Below are 19,527 nucleotides of genomic sequence, written 5' to 3'. Positions count from 1 at the left end.
CACTTCAGGTGCAAAGCATAGTTGATCTTTTGGCCACAAATAAAACCTGTATAAAAACCAATACAGGAGGAGACTCAGACACAAATAAATTCAATGGGGAAAAAGCTTGGGTGGATATTTAAGGACTTCTGCAGTAACTAGACTTTCAGATTTTTTTTTTAAACTTAACTCTGCTACATACCTCTACCACATAGGTGTCAAACCCAAGGCCCGGGGGCCAGATACGGCTCACCACCTCATTTTATGTGGCCCACAAAGACAAATTGTGCATTAACTTCATGTTTCAACACTAAAATTACAAATTGTCTTCACTTTTAAAATAGAGATGATGCTCGCATTTTTTTTTATTAGTCTCTGATTTGAAAGCTACTAATTCACAAGTTTGTTGTGCAGCCTATCATTCTGTGCCTTCAATATGCCGCGGGTAAGTCAGTTGTGCCTTACAGGACAAATTCGGGGCAAAGTATTATGGAGGCGTGGCTTACGTCCGGCGCCTCGCCATTTTCCTGGCTAGCTTACTGCACAAACATCTTCGTAGTGTTTCTCGTTGTTTGCAAGGAACCAAATAACGAGTCACCATAGTTAGTTAAATTCTAACCAGTACCCGGCGACATGGACGAGGAATATTATAGTGGCGGCGGGGATTGGGAAGGTCCGGACGCTAACACGGTAAGACTTGTTGCTGTTATTGTTAGCATGCCAATTGAATGGGGGCAAGGGGGGGGTGACACCACTACTAACTTAATGACAATCTTGCAATTTTCTTTCAGGAGGATTCATATATTGATGTGGAAAATTTGGGAAAAATCCAAGAGGATTGTCTGAAGAAATTTTCCAGCAAGGATTACATCATGGAGCCTGCCATTTTCAACACCCTTAAAATGTACGCACCTGTTTTCATGCAAGTTGCAGCATCCTGTTTTGAAATATGACGAGAGCATTGAATTTGAGCTTCTCCTGTATTTTTTGTTCCAGGTATTTCCAGGCAGGTGGTTCTCCAGAACACGTCATCCAACTTCTGTCAGAAAACTACTCTGCAGTGGCTCAGACCGTCAACCTGCTGGCGGAGTGGCTCATCCAGATGGGTAGGCAGCTCCTTCCGTCCTGCTTTTCCTTCTCCTCACTCTTGTTCATCTAGCTGGAATTGTCATGTGCTTTACAGGTGTTGAGCCTGCACAAGTACAGGAACGAGTTGAGAATCACCTTAAAAGTCTGCTGATAAAGCACTTTGATCCCCAAAAAGCAGATTCCATTTTCACCGTGGAGGGCGAGGTAGGGCATCCGCTAATATTAATCAAGTCACCTAATTAACTTGAGTCTGAATGTCTTTAGACACCCGCTTGGCTGGAGCAGATGATCGCTCACACGACTTGGCGAGACCTCTTCTACAAGCTGGCTGAGGCTCATCCCGACTGTCTGATGCTCAACTTCACCGTGAAGGTACGACGTCAGAAACTTTTTAAGTAACTTGTGGATTGAGTATCTCAGTCCAACTCCGCTGCGATGTTTGTTTTGTAGCTGATTTCAGACGCAGGCTACCAGGGCGAAATCACCAGTGTGTCGACGGCGTGCCAGCAGCTGGAGGTTTTCTCTCGGGTGTTGAGGACATCCTTAGCTACGTTGCTGGATGGAGGAGAGGAGAACCTGGAGAAGAACCTGCCAGAATTTGCTGTGAGGCCTTTTTTGAGAATTCTTAACACGACTATGTGTTGTTGTATAAATGTGTTCTTTTTCATTTTAGTCTCCCTTATTTTTGATTTCATGTCTCTTTTTAGAAAATGGTGTGCCACGGTGAGCACACATACCTCTTCGCTCAGGCTATGATGTCCATCCTGGCCCAGGAAGAGCAAGGCGGCTCGGCTGTACGCCGGATTGGTCAGGAGGTGCAGAAGTCGGCCCACAAGAGGTACTACTCCACTAAAGGCATTTTCTAGAACGATGTGCATGCCTTTGCACTGTTGGATGTTGATCGTGTGGCTCTGTCGTGTCAGGGGCCACGATGCCAGTCAGATAACGCTGGCACTGGGCACGGCAGCGGCCTACCCTCGTGCCTGCCAGGCGCTGGGGGCCATGTTGTCCAAAGGAGCCCTGAATCCCGCTGATATCACTGTGCTCTTTAAGATGTTCAGCAGCATGGACCCACCTCCTGTGGAGCTGGTGAGGAATAATATGACATCATGGCATTACTAGAAACATTTGAATCATTCTTCCATTGTGATATAGACTTTTTTTTTTATCCATTTCATTTGCTTCATTGATAGAATCAAGGCGCTCGATTTACTGACGAGCACTTCCTCTTTGTTGTTCCTCAGATCAGAGTGCCAGCTTTTCTGGACCTCTTCATGCAGTCGCTGTTCAAGCCTGGCTCAAAGATTAATCAAGATCATAAGCACAAATATATTCACATCCTGGCCTACGCCGCCAGCGTGGTCGAGACGTGGAAAAAGGTTGGGACCTCTCGTGTTTTGCTTTTCAACTGTGGCTAAGAATATGTTGCGATTGTAGAACAAGCGAGTGAACATCAACAAGGATGAGCTCAAATCATCCTCGAAGGCCATCGAGACGGTGCATAACCTTTGCTGCAACGAAAACAAAGGCGCCACAGAGTTGGTGGCTGAGCTCGGTACGCTGTACCAGTGCATACGGTGAGTGGAAGGCTGCCAAATGGAGGGAATTGAACACAATTAGTTGACGGCGTCGGTTGATTTTCGCGCACTCAGGTTCCCAGTGGTTGCCATGGGGGTTCTGAAGTGGGTGGACTGGACCGTTTCGGAGCCTCGCTACTTTCAGCTGCAGACCGATCACACACCGGTCCATTTGGCTCTGCTGGATGAGGTACAAAGAGAGTTGGAGTTTTTTTTTCCCCAAAGACAGCAGTTAATGTGGTTTTCCTTTCCCCGGCAGATTTGCACGTGTCATCAGCTGCTGCACCCTCAGGTTCTTCAGCTGCTCATCAAGCTCTTTGAGACCGAACACTCGCAGCTCGACGTAATGGAACAGGTGTGTTTCTCGATCGGTTCCTCACCTCAGGTATATCCTTAAGTGATGACACCGTTTACTTTCCTCCCAGTTGGAGCTCAAGAAGACGCTCCTGGACCGGATGGTGCATCTGCTGAGTCGTGGTTATGTCCTGCCTGTGGTTGGCTACATTCGCAAGTGTCTGGAAAAGCTCAACACTGACATCTCCCTCATTCGCTATTTTGTCACAGAGGTAACTAACAGTGCTTAATGAATAACCAAATTTACTGTGCGGTTAAATAAGACTTGTGCACTAAAGCTGACTTGACTTGCTGTCCTTACAAAGGTCCTAGACGTGATCGCACCTCCATACACGTCTGACTTTGTTCAGCTCTTCCTGCCCATCTTGGAGAACGATAGCATCGCAGGAACAATCCGCACGGAAGGCGAACACGACCCAGTTGCAGAATTCATCGGTACGGCGCCTCCCCCAAACCTTTTTTTTTTTTTTGGGTCATATTGATTTAAGGAAATTAACTCGCTGTTCTGTTTTCCAGCTCATTGCAAGTCAAATTTCATCATGATTAATTGAGGACATTTGATATCATAAAGAGCTGAAAGACATCTTTTGGATTGACCGGTCTGATGACGCAACTTGGGACTTGTGGCCTAGGAGATAAACTGCGAGCTACTTGAGATGCAGCTTCAGGACAGCTTTGTCTCCGCACAGTGAGAAGGCCACAGAGCATCTCCTAAAGACTGACATTGTCAGCACAATCATTGTGTGAAATAACTTATGTGCAACCTTTTGTACTATGAAGGCACGCTTTAATCACTTCAGCGGAACTCAGAGCAGAGCAACATGACAGTGGTTCACCATTCATTTTAAGATATGTTGCTTATTTTTATTTTAAGATAAAAACAAGTCTTTTGTGATTTTCAAGTCTGTCTGGACTTTTGTTGTGTGGGAAATTTGCTACGTGATCGTTGTCAAATCTCATCCACGATCAAGTGACTTTTTTTTAAGACTAAACAGTCTGCATCTCTCTGACAATTAAAATGCCAACCATTTGGCAATCAAATTTAAAATACACTTCTAGCCAGCAAAAGTATTACACGTTCCCTTTTTGGTTATGATTAAAAGTTAATCCTGACAGTCCTGCTGTATGCTAGACTAGGTAGTCTTCAGGAACTATAAGGTCTCCATAGACACAGTCCTTCTCTATTGCCAGGTTGTAGGAACTTCCACTTCCTTCCTTGTAGGCACTGGTGACAATCCTGAGCCAACCTTTCTCACCCTGAAGACGACCACAAGACTTTATAACATGACGCTCTCATAATTTGACTTTGTAGCTCTCGATCGACGCGCTTACCCACGGCTCTCCCCAGGAGTTCCGCACAATCCAGTACTCGACACCGTTCTCCACTCCCCATCCCACCACTGACACGATGTGGTTCACGAAAGGCTCCTCAACGTACTCTGAGTAGAGTCCGCCGTTGTATTTGTCTAGTTTGTCTGTCGCCATGATACCACAGCTAAAAGACACAAATGTCCCAGTTTACTTACACATAATATGCAACAATAATTTTAGCTGAAAGAAAGAGAAAAAAAAAGAGAAGACTGCATCACAAAAAAGTGACAGCTTTCATTCAACCAACCTGATTGGCCCTCTGGCGTAGATCTCTGCCATCATCTTCTCCCTCCCGCTGACCGCTCCGTAATCGCCCACCTTCCACAGAGTGTAGTTGCGTACAACATTGCATACGTTGAAGGTGGTGCAGGTGCCACACTGGTTGAAGGGTTTGCATTCTACGGTGGAGGGTCAGAAGAACAAGTGACGGACATGTTTGGGCGGCTCACTTGGTCGGTTGCTGTCACTCTGAAGGAGCCTCACCCTGGTCTTTGGCCTGGTAGTTATTGCATGTCTCGTCTGGGATGCCGTGGAGGTTGGCGTACTCCCACACACCGCTGTGATCGCCACCGTGGCAAGTACCGGATTCTCCGCAGTCGAGCACATGCTGCACTGAGAGGTAGGCGGACGGCCACGCCCCCTTCCGCTGAATATTGATGCGATCTAGACATCAATAGAAAAAAGAAGTTTGGTGAGAAAGCCTTACACACTAATGCCATAATTGCTATTTGCAATGAATAGTATAATGACACTTTTGAAAAGTAAAATTGGATAATATGCAACACAAAGGAAAAGTAAACTTATGAGTCGAACCTGCCATTGCACTGGTGCTGCCATGAGCCCAGCATGAGCCGCAGTACTGAGGAATGTGCTGATTGCGAGTGGTGCTGACAAAGTTGATACCGCCAATGTTCCTCCAGTCCCACGACTTGGGCAGTTCAGAAATCTTCAAATACTCGTGAGGACGAGGCGAGGTCCTGAAAAGAAACAATGTATAAGCTGAATTTTGGTTAATATAGATCCAGATCTAGCCTGTGTGAGCATTTGATTCAACTTATCCAACAAAGTTCTTCACTTATAATAATAAAAAACCCCAAAGGCAATGGTAATTACATAAATAATCACAGTGGGTTTAACTATGAAGATTTGGATTTTAATAAATAGTTGACTATAGCCTTGAGGTGGCCACGCCCCTTTCTGGCAGAAAATGTAGAATTTCGACAGGTCGTAGCTCCCAAACTCCTGTTCCGATTGACCTCAAATTTAAAATGCGGTGTTCATTGACGATCAACAACAGCAATTATGATAGTCAAACTGCGCTTTGTTAAAATTTTCATGGGGGGGGGGGGGGGTGCTGAGTTGGCATGTAAAAACTCAGTACATCAATAACCTGTATACTTCCAAATTACGAAACAAACGTTAATTGACAATTACATAACTTTTGAATTGCTAATAAAAACAAACATTGTCATTCTTAATTAAATCCTATTATCACTTAATGTGATAGTTTTTGTCTACCCTTCCAAGTAAAACTCGTGACTGCCCCCGGACGTCATGTTAGCACTGTCGCTAACAAGCTAGCATAATTGTTCAAAACAACCAACTTACCTCAACCCGAAGCCGTTTTTTCTTGGCCTGGGGACATAACAGGGATTTTTCTCCGTGAAATGCTGTCCGGCCAACACGGCAGACAACAGAACGGAAAATAAAGTAAGAAAACAAGTGTTCGCCATTTGGACAAGCCGCTTTCCCGGGAAGTTCTCTATTTGTTCGTGTCAACAATCACATGACACTGATGATGAGTCATTGTACGTCAGATGGACTTCACAGTTCCTACAGCGCCCACTAGTGGCTTGGCCAGTTACTTGCTGGGTAAGCGGAAGATCGTTCCAAGTTGAGGCGTAATTATTTTTTTTTTTTTTTATGAGAAAATGGTAGATACTTTATATTTCAGAACTAAAAAACGTGCAGTGAGAATTCATTTGTCCCAATGTTATACTTGAGTATTTCATTGATTGCGCTAGTAACAATTTTTTAACAGTGGTGATTGGTGAATAGAGCTCAGACAACATAGCCATGTATTTTACTTTTATTCGGTGAAGTCAAATGTAATCAAAAAGAGTGCAGACTCACAGTTTAGTAAAACACATTAAACCAAAGTGAATGGGCACTTGCTTAGACAGTTTCAGGTTTGTGGCGGTAGAGTGCTCCAGCGTGCCGTTGCGTCTCCTATACCAGCCTTCTCCTTTTGCAGTCTTGCTCCATCTGCTCCTCTAACATATTGGAGGCAGCACCCAAAGGAGACACTTGGTTCAGCATAGAGTCATCAGAAGCCTGACCGAAGAGTGCCATTAGCAAAGCCACGCCAAATCCCGTGGCTCGCTCCCCCTGCCAAGGCAAGTACAAGGCTCACACTGGCTGCTTTCAACAACAAGCAGTGTCCTGATTGTCTAATCAGAGCACTGTGACATGACTAATATATTTTGGTACTCACAGCATGAACGGGAGAGGCGATGTCAACATGGACCCACACACCGGGCCAATCAAAGCCCAAGTGTGACACGATGAAGAGGCCAGCGCATGAGCTCTGAGCGTTCTCACGGTCCTGAACAACAACAAAAAAAAAACACAATCATTACCAATTTGAAGTATTTCAGTCCATGCCACAAATTGAATGCCCCTCAGCGGGGTAGTTGCGGTCTGATTCAGTTACTCACAGCCACTGAATTTTTCATGTCAGCAAGAGCAGAAGCAAATTCGGTGAAGTGCAGCTCGGGGCAATAAACCAGAGGGTGGGCAAGGTCGCCGCTGCTGCGCCCGGCACGCACGCACGCCGTCTCCCACTGCTCACTGTTGGTCATCACGGCTGCGTGGTGCTTCCCTGTAGAAATCCCCTACATAACCAAAACAAAAAAAAGCTTTGCTGTCTCAAGGTCAATCTTTATTTAAAAAAAAAAAAAAAAAAAAAAAATTTCATCCATACCTGTGCACCCGTCAGCGTGGCCATATCCAGGATGATGTCAGCGGACAGATCTTTGCTGGCATACACCACGCCATCGGCCAGCACTAACCTTCCTTCTGCATCAGTGTTGTTGATCTCCACAGTCCTTTTAAAGTCATTTAGAACAACAGTTCAAACGGTTCTTGCATTACAAGAGCCTGGGAAACCCACTCACTTTCCAGAGTAGAGTGTGTGGATATCATCGGGCCGTGTGGCCGTAGGTCCGACGGAGTTTTCTGCCAGGCAAAACACGGCGTGCAGGTTATCCTTGAAGCCCTGGGACAAAGATAAGAGCGAGACTTTCTCGCTGGGGTCCCACAACCTCTCACGCGAGACAGACCGACGAGACGGTTGTTGCTGAGAGCTCACCTGTTTGATGGTAGCTAGAAAAGCTCCCAAAATTGCAGCAGCACCACCGCAGTCTCGCTTCATGCCTGGCATTGTGGTCTAGACCAAATCAAGACAAAAGAATATGTTCAGCAAACTCTTTACTCAGAACTTCAAAAAATTTTGTTTGCCTTAATATTTCGGGATTTGCCTTTCTAAATGCATGCAAAGAGAAGACCATGTTTACCTACAAGAAGAAAAAAAAAAAACCACATACCTTTCCCTTGATGCTGAGTCCTCCTGTGTCATACACAATACCTTTGCCCACCCAAGCAATGGTCTGAGTGGCACCATCTGGTGTGTGGCTCAAGACTGCCAATGCAGGAGGATTCTCAGCTGCTTTGCCAACACCATAAATACCTAAAAAGACACAGCTATGCATCAAGCTGCAATAGAATTTGGTCCTCCAAGTTTTCAAAGCCAAAAGCTATTTTTTCTTGCGTTACCCAGGACTCCTACAGACACGTTACCTCCAAAGCCTTTTTCCTTCAGCTCCTCTCCACGAATAATCACAGGAGTTATTCCGAGTTTGCTTCCCACAGCCTTGATTTCCTAAAACACGTGCGGGGCAGTTTAGGATGTTGACAGGTTGACCCAAACTGCAGTTGTTGGTTTTCCTCACCTCCAAGAAGTGGTCAGTGTTCATCTCATTACACGGCGTGTCCACAATGCGAGCTGCTAGTCGCACTCCGTCTGCAGTATTGGAGAGACACTGAAAAAAAGGCAACATTTTCCACTCAAAACTTTTCCACTTGCTATTCAATCAATCACCAAGCGACTGACTCAGTACCTCAAGCTCGGCCTCATCCATTTGGTTGTTGTCTTGGCCAACAATCACAAACTCGACGGCGACGTGCTTCTTCTCAACCCTGCGCGAGGATGCGGAGCGGCGAGAGAAGATGGGGAACGATCTGGAAATGGCACAGGCTGACGCAAACACCTCTGAGCGCTCGCACACCATCTACAGAGGAAACACACACACGCATCAGATGTCTCCATCCCCTGGACGAAACAGATTATAGTCCCGGATAGTAATTGACCCATTTGAAGAGGTTGATCATGAGGATGGGGTGGAAGTACTGACCACGATGCAGCGGTTGTTCCCTCCAGGAAGACATGTGCGGACCAGACGGGAGATAAAGTGGGCAGAAGAAGGGCTGTTGTGCCTGCTGACCCGCGAAGGAATGGCAGCCACGGCTGCATAGTTGAGGTACAGGGGACAGCTGTCCGTAGGCTTGGGGCTCAAAGAGTTCAGGGCAGCCTGCCAAATCTGAAAGAACACTACTCATCACTCCATTTCACATGAGTTACAGCAAACCATTAAAAAAACTTACGATATTAGAATTGTACTATTTAGCTGTTTTTTGTAAGCTTGTTACAAATTTGACAGTTTTGTTAGCAGCACTCTTCTGTGCTGCATATATCTAAAACATTTTTATCTTAAACATACAATTTAAATGCCTTTTGACCTATGTTCATAATAAGTAATGAATTAAAGTAATTCTGAGTACTTAAATGAGAGCCACGAAAGGTAATGGGTGACTGCAATAAATCATTGATCACAAATTCATAACCCGTGTGATATAAGCAGTGTAGATTACTTCCACCTACTTGAAACTGATTTTTAATACTTCATTTTACAAAACAACAAACAATCGCGAGTTTTAAGTATGTTATCCTGGTCAAATGAGGTTTATATGTCGATGAGAAATGAATTCACCGGGGACGTGTAATGAAGCAATTAAATGCCCCAGCTCGTTGGAAATGTAGGTTTTATTCTAATTCATATCGTTGTCAGTGACAAAATGTTTGGAAATGCGTTTTCGAAACTATAAAGTGTAGTTACTTGAGACGGAGCGTCTCGTGTTTCCTCGATGTGTTAGCTAACCCTTAGCATTAGCATCAGGAAGCAGTCATTGTCATCCACGAACGCGTTACCTCTTTACTGACAACAGGCTGGAGTTTCCCCTTAATTTGGCCCCAGTCAACTTGCTGAAGGTTGGCATGCTGTCCGATTATCAAAATCGGGCGAGTCTGTGGGTCGGAGTCACCGGCAGACACCTTGAACTCCAGCACCACGTTCGCCATTTTTGGCCTAGCTAATACACCGGATAGCGAAAAAAGTGCCGGCAACGGCGGCCGCCAGAGGACATAATAGATTAAGCATTGGGGTGGTTTGGATAAATGCCTGTTGAGAATGGGAAAAACAAACTTGAAAATTAATACGTGACAGTACAAATGGAAATTAGTCAATGTAACGTAGACTTTTTATTTTCTTAGTTATATGCACAGAATTTGAGTTGACACACCCTGAAAAGTCAAAAACCTGCATGCATGGAAGACAGTTCCCATGAAGAGCATTCATGCGTATGTTATTCTTAGTCTTACATTAAATTCAGATAAAACAAGGGGATTTCTCAAACTGCATAGGTTTTAATCATCTTAAAACAAAGGGATTTCTAACATCACAATTAATATCTGCAGGATACTGTGAAATGTAAACATCTATGTTGGAGCGCATATAACCCACAAGGCATTGAATTAAAAAAATAAAAGATCACATGAGTAAAAGTAAACAATCATCAACAACCCAATTAAAGTTGAATATAATTTACGTAAAATTTTATTGCTTATGTTTATGCAATATATATTTTTTAACTTTTACTGAATGTCAGTAAATCTTTAGTTGACAGTGTTGGAGACAATGAAATTTAGCTTTGAAATTTTTCAGCCTCTGTGAGTGATGTGAGAAATTAAATTTCTTTCAATAATACCGGTATGTTCAGGTCACAGAAATACATTGTTTACACAATAAAAAATAAAATAAAAATATTTGAGACATTTGCTGTTGTAAAATGGTATGAAAGGTCCTTGTGCATAAATCATATTTACTCAGTGACCTCATTGTTCTATTCTCTTGCTTATTTACTGTAATACTTTACTATGACATCCAGTAATATTACTATGCCCTGCCTAAAATGTGCTTGAAATTGCACCACAGCTTACATGTATTAGGTTATTCCTTCATTTGATGAAAAAAATAATAATACACATGCGGAAATATAACTATGCGGATCCTGATAAGACTTACAAGAAGCTTCAGTCTATGTAGTGTCTGCTACACCTTACTTGCATAAAAGGATACCATTTTACCATTTCAAGATAGATATTAATACATAATTAAAAACTAATTCAGATAATGCACAAGCGGAGAAACACCCACACACTTCACATGTAAACACAATCAAGCATTTTGGTTGATAGCAGCAGAGGACAAAGAAAGGTTTCAGCCTATGTGAAGAGCTACAAAAAAAGATCAGCAACCATGGTTCAAGAGGACGGATTGTGTGCTGTCTTCTACTTCAATTTTGCGATTTAACTTAAACATACAGTATGTGATGAGGTTTAATATTAGTTTGTGTAAGACTTTAGAGACACTGTTAGTAAATGTTGATGATGTATAGACAGGATACCACGATACGTCAGAGGAAGTGATAGTTAAGAACGCTCACTCAGTGAGACACTGGTGCAGGCCGATGGAGCTTGAACGGCCCTTGACGTAGGAGTGACGCAAGCTTCCGTTGGACCCGCAAGTGGCGGCAATACCGCAGTTATTCAGGGTGGGGTTGAAGCAGGAAGCCGTGCTGGTGTTGGACTCTCGTAGGGGTAAAGGCTTCATGGTAGAGAGAATCAGGGCCAGGCAGTCGGCCACTTTCTTGTTGGGGGCACAGGCCAAGGCTGGGGTGTGGCCTGCAAATGGTAACAAACCACGGCTTTAATAAGTGGTGGGTTGATATGAAAGCAATGGTGGGGCATTAATCACTTAGGCTACATACGAGCAAAGTAGTGCAGTACTCTTCGCATCTGATATACTTTTAATACTTCTTATATGACGTACAATTGCAAAACTAGCCATGAACTTAATATAATGTAGAGGCAATTATGCAGTCATGGCCTAGCTACACATAAAAAAAAAATCCTAATTGCATCAGTGACATGTTGTGAATATTGTGACTTATGTCCGGTGGCATTGCTCACCTTCGTCATCCACAGCCATGACTGCTGCTCCTCTGCTGAGTAAGACCTGCACAACAGTCGCCAGACCCTTCCTTGCCGCGATGTGAAGGGGCCTGGATGAGGAAACAAATCTCATTACCAACAACTCCAGAGGTAAACGGCTCATAGAAAATGCATCGGCATCATAAGTGGTGCTGAACAGCAGCCAACACAAGAAGTCAACTCACATTTGGAGTGCGCTATTTGGTGCATTTATGAGGCAGTGATCACTGATTTCTCCGAGAAGCAACAGGGCGCACATCTCGTGACCCTGCGGAATAAATTACATTGAAAAGTCACATGCAGTACACTCAAGATGACGAGAAGCTTCATCTTCAAAAGACAAAATGGCCGTATTTATCTCTTAATGTGATATGCATGCAAACGTTATCGTGCGCCTAACAATTTCTGCACTTGTGTTTGTGTGCTTGACCTTAGTGCACGCTAAGTGAAGGGCTGTGTTATTATTGACATCCGCCAGGGTCAGGTCTGCCTTGGCCTTTTGCAGCAAGAATTCTGAAATGAATAACAAAAAACATGTTCATCTTGACTCAGGGGTCTCTTGTGCAGTGACCTGTTTGCATGCAAAGGGGCGAGGGGTCTGAACTTGGAAACAGTGTGATGAATTGGACCTTGGTGATCGAAGGACTCATGCTGTGACTTTAGTAACAGAGTAAGATAGGAGAAACGTTTACACTTTGTAGAGGATACATACCAACAGCCATGCTATGCCCACAATCAGCGGCAATCATCAGAGCGGAGCATCCACTGTGGTCCACGGCATCGAGCTCTGCCCCCTGGGCTAGGAGCAGTTGGAGCCCTGTAACATTTCCAGAGTAGGCCGCTGCATGGAGCGGAGTTCTGCAATCACAGATGGAAAAGAAAATTAAGCAAAATTACTTTTTTTAAAATCCAAATTAATTGAAGGATTTGTTTTATTAAATTAACTAGCTGCATGTTTCAAGATAGACTTTCACAGCGAAACGTGGAACCCACCTTCCTTTGGCATCGCAAATTTTAACGATTTGAGGACCAACTGCCTTCACAAGAAGTACAGCAGCAACATCATGCCCTTTAATTCTGCAAAGGGAAAAAAAAAATAAACTACAGACCGCGCAATTCTTCTAAACTATTTCTAGAGGATAAATGTTGCGGACTCACAAAGCACAGTGCAATGGGTTGAAGGGATTTCCTTCCTGGTTGCCAAAACGCTTGTTTTCAAGTAAAATGCGTAAACATCCTTCATGACCTGCACAGAACACAAATGGACAAATTATTTCAAAGCAAACATCAGGGAAAATACAGTTTACGGAAACTACCATATGTTCTATTTTCAGACCAATTTGTTTGACTTGCACTTCATTTTTTTTTTATTTTATTTATGCTTCCTTGTGAACCTACACGGGAAAAAAAAATTAGCGATAACAAATAGTAGGAAAGACTTTCTTTGTTGGGACAGCCCAAGACTGTTTTCTGTCGTTCTCTAATTCGCTGTGAATTTTATTACATGAACATCCTGATGCCTTACCATGGTAGGCAGCCCAGTGAGTGGGCGTGTAGCCTCTGTAATCCAACATGGAGTCCAGAGGGTCTGCTTTCACTGCAGTTTGTAGTAAAGTGTGCAGTAGCTGTGCGTGGCCGCAGGACGCAGCGAGATGCAGCGCCGTCCTTCCCTGAGAGTCTCGACACAGAGCAGAGGCGCCATGTTCTAATAAAGCTGAGGTACACTCACTGCTCCCCAGCATGGCCTGCAGGGTATGGACAGAAACATTGAGATTTTGTCCTTGAGACAAGAAGCACACACAATCTCATACGAACGCACAGCTCGATGTAATGCAGTGAAGCCTTTTTTGTCGCCGACATCCGGATTGGCTCCTTTCTCTAAAAGGATGTGGACACAATCTGTGTGGCAACCCAACGCTGCCAACATGAGTGCAGTCCTGCAAATCAATTACAAAAAGAAACCGCAGGAGAATTTAATTTTTACATGTGGCATATTTTATCCCATTTATATGAACTCATAAAAATAACTTACTGTCCTTGTGTGTCTTGGCTGTCAATTATGTCAGCACTGTGTTCTCTATTCACCAGCAAAAGCAGACAGTCCACATGGCCCTCTGCAGCTGCATAGGCATAAAAATACTATCAGGAAACAAAGCAATCTAGCACAATAAAAACGAATCCTTTGTCAACTGCAACCTGCAGCATGGAGAGCAGTCCTCTTGCGCTTATGATCCTTTAGGATGCAGGAAGCTTGATGTTCCAGTAGAACCTCCACACACGAGGTAAAGCCCCTTTGAGCGGCGAGGTGGAGGGCGCTTTGCCCCTCGATGTCTCGGACATCCAGACTCACTAAGGTCTCACATAGCAGATGAAGGGCCTCACAGTGACCATAATACGCCTGTCAACACGACACAAGTGTTGCAGCCGGCAATCGCCCACAAACCGCAAGTGGGAAAAGTGTGATGGATTTGCACTACTCACAGCTAAGTGCAGCGGACTAACGGGGATATTACTTTCGGCTTCTTCTAGACAGTTGAAAGAAATCACCAGCAGCTTGAAATAGAAATAAAAACTTTCAGGCAATGAAGGGAAAAAAAAAAAGGGTTAAAGTACCGACCATTTCCAAATGCTGCTTGTTGCCGTAAGCTGCTGCATAGTGGACAGCACTGTAACCTTTAGTATTCTTTAAAGTTGGATTTCCTCCACTGTCCAGTAAATACTCTAAACAACTGAACACGCACACGAATAAAACAGCAGAGTTCAGCCAAACCAATCTGCACAATCTTCTAAAATCAACACAAATATTTAGAAATCTGCAACGTACAGAGAGGCTTCTTGTTCCTTTTCCATTCTGCAGTCAGAGCTCGTCTCCCCTCTGTGGAATGAAAAAGTTGACAATTGACATTGGCTAACTTGCATCCTAAACTGCCAGCACGTATTTATGCCACTGCTCAGGACTTCACCCGAAGAACGTGAGTGACGCAGCAGCATAGTGAAGAGGGCTGCAACCCATCAGGTCTAGCTCGTTGATCTCCGAGCCGCCTCTCACCAGTGTGATTGTACACTGGCTGTTGCCGCTGGCTGCAGCGTAGTGCAAAGGAGATCTGTGCAGCAAAACGGGAAAAGGCTCAATCGAGCATGTTGGCAGCCAGGCCGCACAAAATTGTAATTTGCTCACCTTCCCAAATGATCCTTGACATCAACTTCAGCTCCACTGTTCAGCAACATGTTAAGACAGTCAACATTTCTGCCAAAAGCACAAGCAGCAAATGTTCATTTACGACAACTTTTATTGGACAACTATAATGAGTGTGTGTGGATGTGTATGTTTTACCCTCCAAATGCAGCTGCGTGCATACAGGTCCTCCCAAGTTCATCCTGTGAGTTTATATCAAATCCAATGGACGGTGTCTGGCAGCTTGTCGGAGAGTGTACAATGTTGTAATACTGGCCTACACAGCACACAAGTACATGTTGAAAGATAATGCCACTTCAACATTGAAGGCTGCTCTATTCATCAGACCATTTCTCACCATTTGTGAGCAGTTTGCGACAGCAGTCCGAAAAGCCGTACAGCGCTGCTAAGTGTAAGGCAAGCATCCCATGGATCCCCTGTCTGCGGAAAATTAAATGTGAATGGCTCATCAACAATGCAAGAGTTGCCTCTTGCATTGTTGATGAGCCATTCACATTACGCCCGACGCCAGCAGTTTGTTAGACGGTACCTTCAGCTTGCTGCCTGAATCACAATGCTGAGCAAAGATCAACTGTGAGCGCTTTAAATGCTAACAAAAATATCCACCATTAATGACCACCCTCTCTGCAAGCGAGGCGTTTCAGGATTTGTGCGTATAGCCCAGAGAAGAGTATTAAGTAATAAAACCTTTCAGGATGTTAAAATATAACTTACCTGGATTTATCTGCACCATTAGTCAACAGAGTGCTGATCAACAACTCCTGACCATTTCGGGCAGCAACATGGAGCGGAGTGTTGCCGTATATGTCAACACAGTCAATTTCACCACCTGGGTAGAAGACAACATTTTTTTAAGCGACCTGGTATTATATTTCGAGCCACACTGCATGCCTAAGACAGACTACGTGCATGCTGCATTCCCTTTTATTTTGACAACGCCAATATTTCTTATTTGTTTACCATTTTGGATAAGAATCTGGGAGCCCGTGAAGCGGCCATGCATAGCAGCCATATGCAAAGGGCTCTTCCCTGCTTTACTCTGTTGAAGAAATTATTTCTGTGAGTTAGAAGGTTTGTGAAGATGCAACCTAAGACATGTTTTCCCCCTTTTAACCTGCATATTGACATCAGCCCCGTTATTAATGAGCAGCTCAACACACAGCACCCCGCTGGAGGAAGCGGCGGCCAGGTGTAGGGGAGAGACGCCATGGTAGTTGGCCTGGTTGATGTTGGCGCCACAATTGATCAGCTCATAGGCCACAGCCTCCTGGCCCGTATGGCAGGCCATGTGGAGTGGGGCGTTTCCAAATGTGTTTGGTTCATCAGTCTAAAAAGCAAGGAAGGAGAGAGAGAAGCTAGATAAAAACAGTATGATCCAACCTCTGAAGCTGAATTTTGTTGCGTAATTCAACATTTGAATCCATGATGTCAGCATCACACAAAACCCAAGATCCACACGCATTCAAGGATGGATTTAGGGCTCTATTTTATTTAAGATTTTTTTTTTTGACTTATGGACTCAATGCCAACCAGCATCCCTGAAAGGTTTTGCTTGACCTTACCAAAAGATTTGGCAGAAAAAAAAAATGCTTATCTACTACACATTTTAGAATATACTTCAGCAAAAAAAGAAAAAAAATATATATACCTCAGCTCCAAGTTCCAAAAGATATTTGACCACATCTACATGTCCACTGATTGCTGCCGCATGTAGCGGTGTGTAGCCACCTTTGTCTTTACATGTTACATCGGCACAGTGAGAAACCAGCATCTTCACAATGTCCAAATGTCCTAGGGGAGGGGTAAAAAACACACAATATTTACCACACAGACACATCATTTAATATTTTTGGTAAATTGCGCCACCCACTGTTATTTACAACACACACGGTACACAAAAATTGAGTCTGGGGTATCTTTAAGTTGATCAAGTTAATATGCTCAACTTCATAGGTGATTTGCTTTACGTTCACTCTGCTCCGTGCTAATTTATTATTTATATTCCTATTACTTATTTATTATTTATTTAATAAGTCATCAAATAATAAATTCATTATTTATTAATTTCCCAAGTCTCGTTTACAGTGTGTTTAGCGGGGTTTTATTTTGAAGTCTAAGAAGAGAAATATTTTTAAATTTGAAATCATCTGAAACCATTAAGTAGCCCTATGGGTGCCTGCTATCATATCTATTTTGGAGTTGGGAAGTGATAAACACCAGTGTGGTGAAGGATGCAACAGAGTGTGAACACACACAAAGAGAGCTGTTTACTTGGGATCACATGTTATTAGCAGGGGGAAATAAATGTATTTATAGTTGCTGGGACTACAGTAACCTTTGTGTTTAAAAAGTCACGGGAAGGTTTCCAAAATTTCCTTCCAGAAGGTCTCAAGATTTTCCCATTTGAGAACAAAATGCTTTTCAGAGTGATTTTTTTTGTGTGTGTGACAAATACTTCTGGTGTTCAGGTTGCAATATGTGTCTTTCTAAAAATATGTGTCGAGATATTTAAACGTTCTCTCCATATTTTCGGTCAACACCACCACCGCTTACCAAGATATGCAGCCCAGTGGATCGGCTGCCTTTCCTTTTTGTCTTTGCCGCTCGCATTGGCACCCTTGCTGAGAAGCAAGTTCACCATCTATAGAAAGTAAGCAACAACCTGCTTTACAGTTTGAAATGGAAAAATGTACTTACGACAGTGACAAAAATGAAGAACAAGCCCCCAATTAACAATCAAGGAAAGCATACCTCTCCATGTCCACTGTGTGCTGCGTGATGCAAAGGTGTTCGTCCTGAGCGGTCATAAACATCCAGGCTGCACACATGAGGTATCAGCGATTCAGCACAGCTTGTAGCCAAGTTTGCTGCAGCCATGTGCAGAGGTGTGTGCCAGAATTTATCCCGTGTGTTGATCTCGGCCCTGTGCTTTAGCAGCAGCTCCACAGCTCTCTGAACAGAAGATGGGGAAAAAAAAGTCCAATAAAACAATCTGGGTACTGCATTTCTTGAAACTGTACAATGAAAAAAAATGTGCATACTTCATTTCGGGAGGCAGCTGCTCTATGTAAAGGAGTCAACAAACCCTGGTCTTTAGCGTTGACATTGGCACCTGTTAGAAAGCAAAAAGATTTGAAGGCTTGTTTTTAAAATAATTTTGGGAACAATATTTCAATCCTTACCAGCGGTGATAAGTAGTTCCATAATGTGAATGTCGCCAAGGTAGGCAGCAGCATGAAGGGGTGTGCTTTGTTCATGGTCCTGTAGAAAATATTACGGAAGCATTAACCTAACAAATAAGGTAGAAAAATCTACCCAGCAAACAAAAAAAGCTGTGAAATAATATTACCAAAGAATTGGCATCCTCTCTGTGGCCTAACAAAAATGTCACTTCTTCAGTATTTCGGCTGAAAATAGCCTGGACCAAAGGACTCTAGAAGAACAATTTGACATGGAAGAAAAACATAATAAACATTAGATTGCCAACTCCAGATCTCAAGGTAGTAGAGAATAGACAAACTATGGCTTATTCCACACCAGCAAAGTATAGAAAGCCAACTTTGCAGAAATTAGCAAAATATAAAGAAGAGAAAACTGTAATATAATGTCAAGAGATTCAGATTTAAATATAATGCAAAAATATAACATACAGAACTCGTGCTGCACTGATAGTGCATCAGTGAGAGAGATGACAGCATTTTCTTTTCCTTTCTCTATGGGAAATGTTTTTGACTCATTTAGGCGTACTTGGGGTTAGACAAAAGTTATTTCAAAGGCTCGTGGTTATTAGAAAATAAAGAAAAAAGTGTGGCGTTATTACATTGACTTGTATGAACTTCGCATTAATGTCATTTCTACTACGACTTTATAAAAACATAAACGAAAACGTACAGCTACAGAACAGATAAAAGAATAAAGGCAAACATGAGTAAGTCAATTGTAATTTAGACGTCGTCAATGTCACGGTTGTAATAACATAGCTGGATGTCCGTTAGCAAACTTTGGTCGAAATGTAGACAAGTCAACCGGCTGTAATGCAAAGTTAGAAAACTACCGAGATTACAATTATCCCAATTATTTTCCCGTACCTGGTCCTTGATATCTCTACACTCCATTCCTCAATGTTTCTACTCGCTCCTTCATTCACGCCATTTGTGTAGACATGTTATTCAATGGCAGATCGTTTACTTGTTAGCCTCGTTAGCGAGTTCGTTTATGCGGTGTAGACGGAATTCTCGCGAGAGGTCACCACAACGTGATGACAAGCTTGGGAGTAAAACAACCTGCGTGGCATTTACATCTCATAAAACAACCTGAACTTTGAACCTTAATATTACAAAAGTTGCATCATGTCTTCTGAATGGCGTGTTGAGAATTTGAAAGTACGTTTTTGCGCAAATATTTCTCTTATATTGTACTGGTATTCAGTATTATCATTTAATTTAAAATTAATATAATTTATAATAAATATCCCTCTTCTCGACGCTGCCCCCACAGCACGGCACCGGCCTGCT

At 43.2% G+C, this 19,527-nt stretch overlaps 4 protein-coding genes across 4 annotated transcripts; 1 reads left to right on the top strand and 3 right to left on the bottom strand.

Moving 5' to 3' along the window:
* The first annotated feature begins 465 nt into the window (after nucleotides 1-465).
* nelfcd (negative elongation factor complex member C/D) lies at nucleotides 466-3,901 on the top strand. Its single transcript, XM_061292339.1, has 15 exons — nucleotides 466-669; nucleotides 771-883; nucleotides 976-1,085; nucleotides 1,163-1,272; nucleotides 1,333-1,440; nucleotides 1,519-1,671; nucleotides 1,776-1,906; nucleotides 1,992-2,157; nucleotides 2,313-2,447; nucleotides 2,506-2,645; nucleotides 2,721-2,835; nucleotides 2,905-3,000; nucleotides 3,071-3,211; nucleotides 3,305-3,434; nucleotides 3,516-3,901. The coding sequence occupies exons 1-15, from the start codon at nucleotides 613-615 to the stop codon at nucleotides 3,548-3,550; spliced, it is 1,740 nt and encodes a 579-aa protein (XP_061148323.1). The 5' UTR covers nucleotides 466-612; the 3' UTR covers nucleotides 3,551-3,901.
* On the bottom strand, nucleotides 3,765-6,171 carry ctsz (cathepsin Z). The gene is made up of 6 exons (XM_061292341.1): nucleotides 5,979-6,171; nucleotides 5,184-5,347; nucleotides 4,854-5,033; nucleotides 4,618-4,768; nucleotides 4,332-4,494; nucleotides 3,765-4,256 (listed from the first exon to the last, which is right to left on the bottom strand). Exons 1-6 carry the CDS (start codon nucleotides 6,101-6,103, stop codon nucleotides 4,128-4,130), a joined length of 912 nt encoding a protein of 303 aa, XP_061148325.1. The 5' UTR covers nucleotides 6,104-6,171; the 3' UTR covers nucleotides 3,765-4,127.
* Nucleotides 6,172-6,443: 272 nt separating this feature from the next.
* npepl1 (aminopeptidase like 1) lies at nucleotides 6,444-9,899 on the bottom strand. The gene is made up of 12 exons (XM_061292340.1): nucleotides 9,697-9,899; nucleotides 8,843-9,028; nucleotides 8,549-8,719; nucleotides 8,381-8,470; nucleotides 8,229-8,310; nucleotides 7,976-8,118; nucleotides 7,741-7,818; nucleotides 7,547-7,647; nucleotides 7,354-7,477; nucleotides 7,088-7,264; nucleotides 6,865-6,975; nucleotides 6,444-6,758 (listed from the first exon to the last, which is right to left on the bottom strand). The coding sequence occupies exons 1-12, from the start codon at nucleotides 9,844-9,846 to the stop codon at nucleotides 6,600-6,602; spliced, it is 1,572 nt and encodes a 523-aa protein (XP_061148324.1). The 5' UTR covers nucleotides 9,847-9,899; the 3' UTR covers nucleotides 6,444-6,599.
* Nucleotides 9,900-10,013: 114 nt separating this feature from the next.
* On the bottom strand, nucleotides 10,014-19,262 carry LOC133162855 (serine/threonine-protein phosphatase 6 regulatory ankyrin repeat subunit C-like). Its single transcript, XM_061292336.1, has 28 exons — nucleotides 19,102-19,262; nucleotides 18,363-18,446; nucleotides 18,196-18,274; nucleotides 18,055-18,125; nucleotides 17,765-17,965; nucleotides 17,567-17,654; nucleotides 16,662-16,804; nucleotides 16,128-16,340; nucleotides 15,974-16,052; nucleotides 15,728-15,842; nucleotides 15,351-15,433; nucleotides 15,152-15,269; nucleotides 14,996-15,064; nucleotides 14,781-14,921; nucleotides 14,642-14,692; nucleotides 14,435-14,546; nucleotides 14,299-14,370; nucleotides 14,014-14,215; nucleotides 13,850-13,937; nucleotides 13,637-13,754; nucleotides 13,343-13,562; nucleotides 12,976-13,063; nucleotides 12,811-12,894; nucleotides 12,530-12,675; nucleotides 12,248-12,330; nucleotides 12,003-12,085; nucleotides 11,797-11,888; nucleotides 10,014-11,508 (listed from the first exon to the last, which is right to left on the bottom strand). Exons 1-28 carry the CDS (start codon nucleotides 19,126-19,128, stop codon nucleotides 11,267-11,269), a joined length of 3,192 nt encoding a protein of 1,063 aa, XP_061148320.1. The 5' UTR covers nucleotides 19,129-19,262; the 3' UTR covers nucleotides 10,014-11,266.
* Between the last annotated feature and the right edge of the window lie 265 nt (nucleotides 19,263-19,527).

This window comes from Syngnathus typhle, linkage group LG11, assembly GCF_033458585.1.
Source record: "Syngnathus typhle isolate RoL2023-S1 ecotype Sweden linkage group LG11, RoL_Styp_1.0, whole genome shotgun sequence".
Taxonomy (NCBI): domain Eukaryota; kingdom Metazoa; phylum Chordata; class Actinopteri; order Syngnathiformes; family Syngnathidae; genus Syngnathus; species Syngnathus typhle.
The sequence above is the reverse complement of the archived record's forward strand: the minus strand, read 5'-3'. Positions and strand labels throughout refer to the sequence as shown.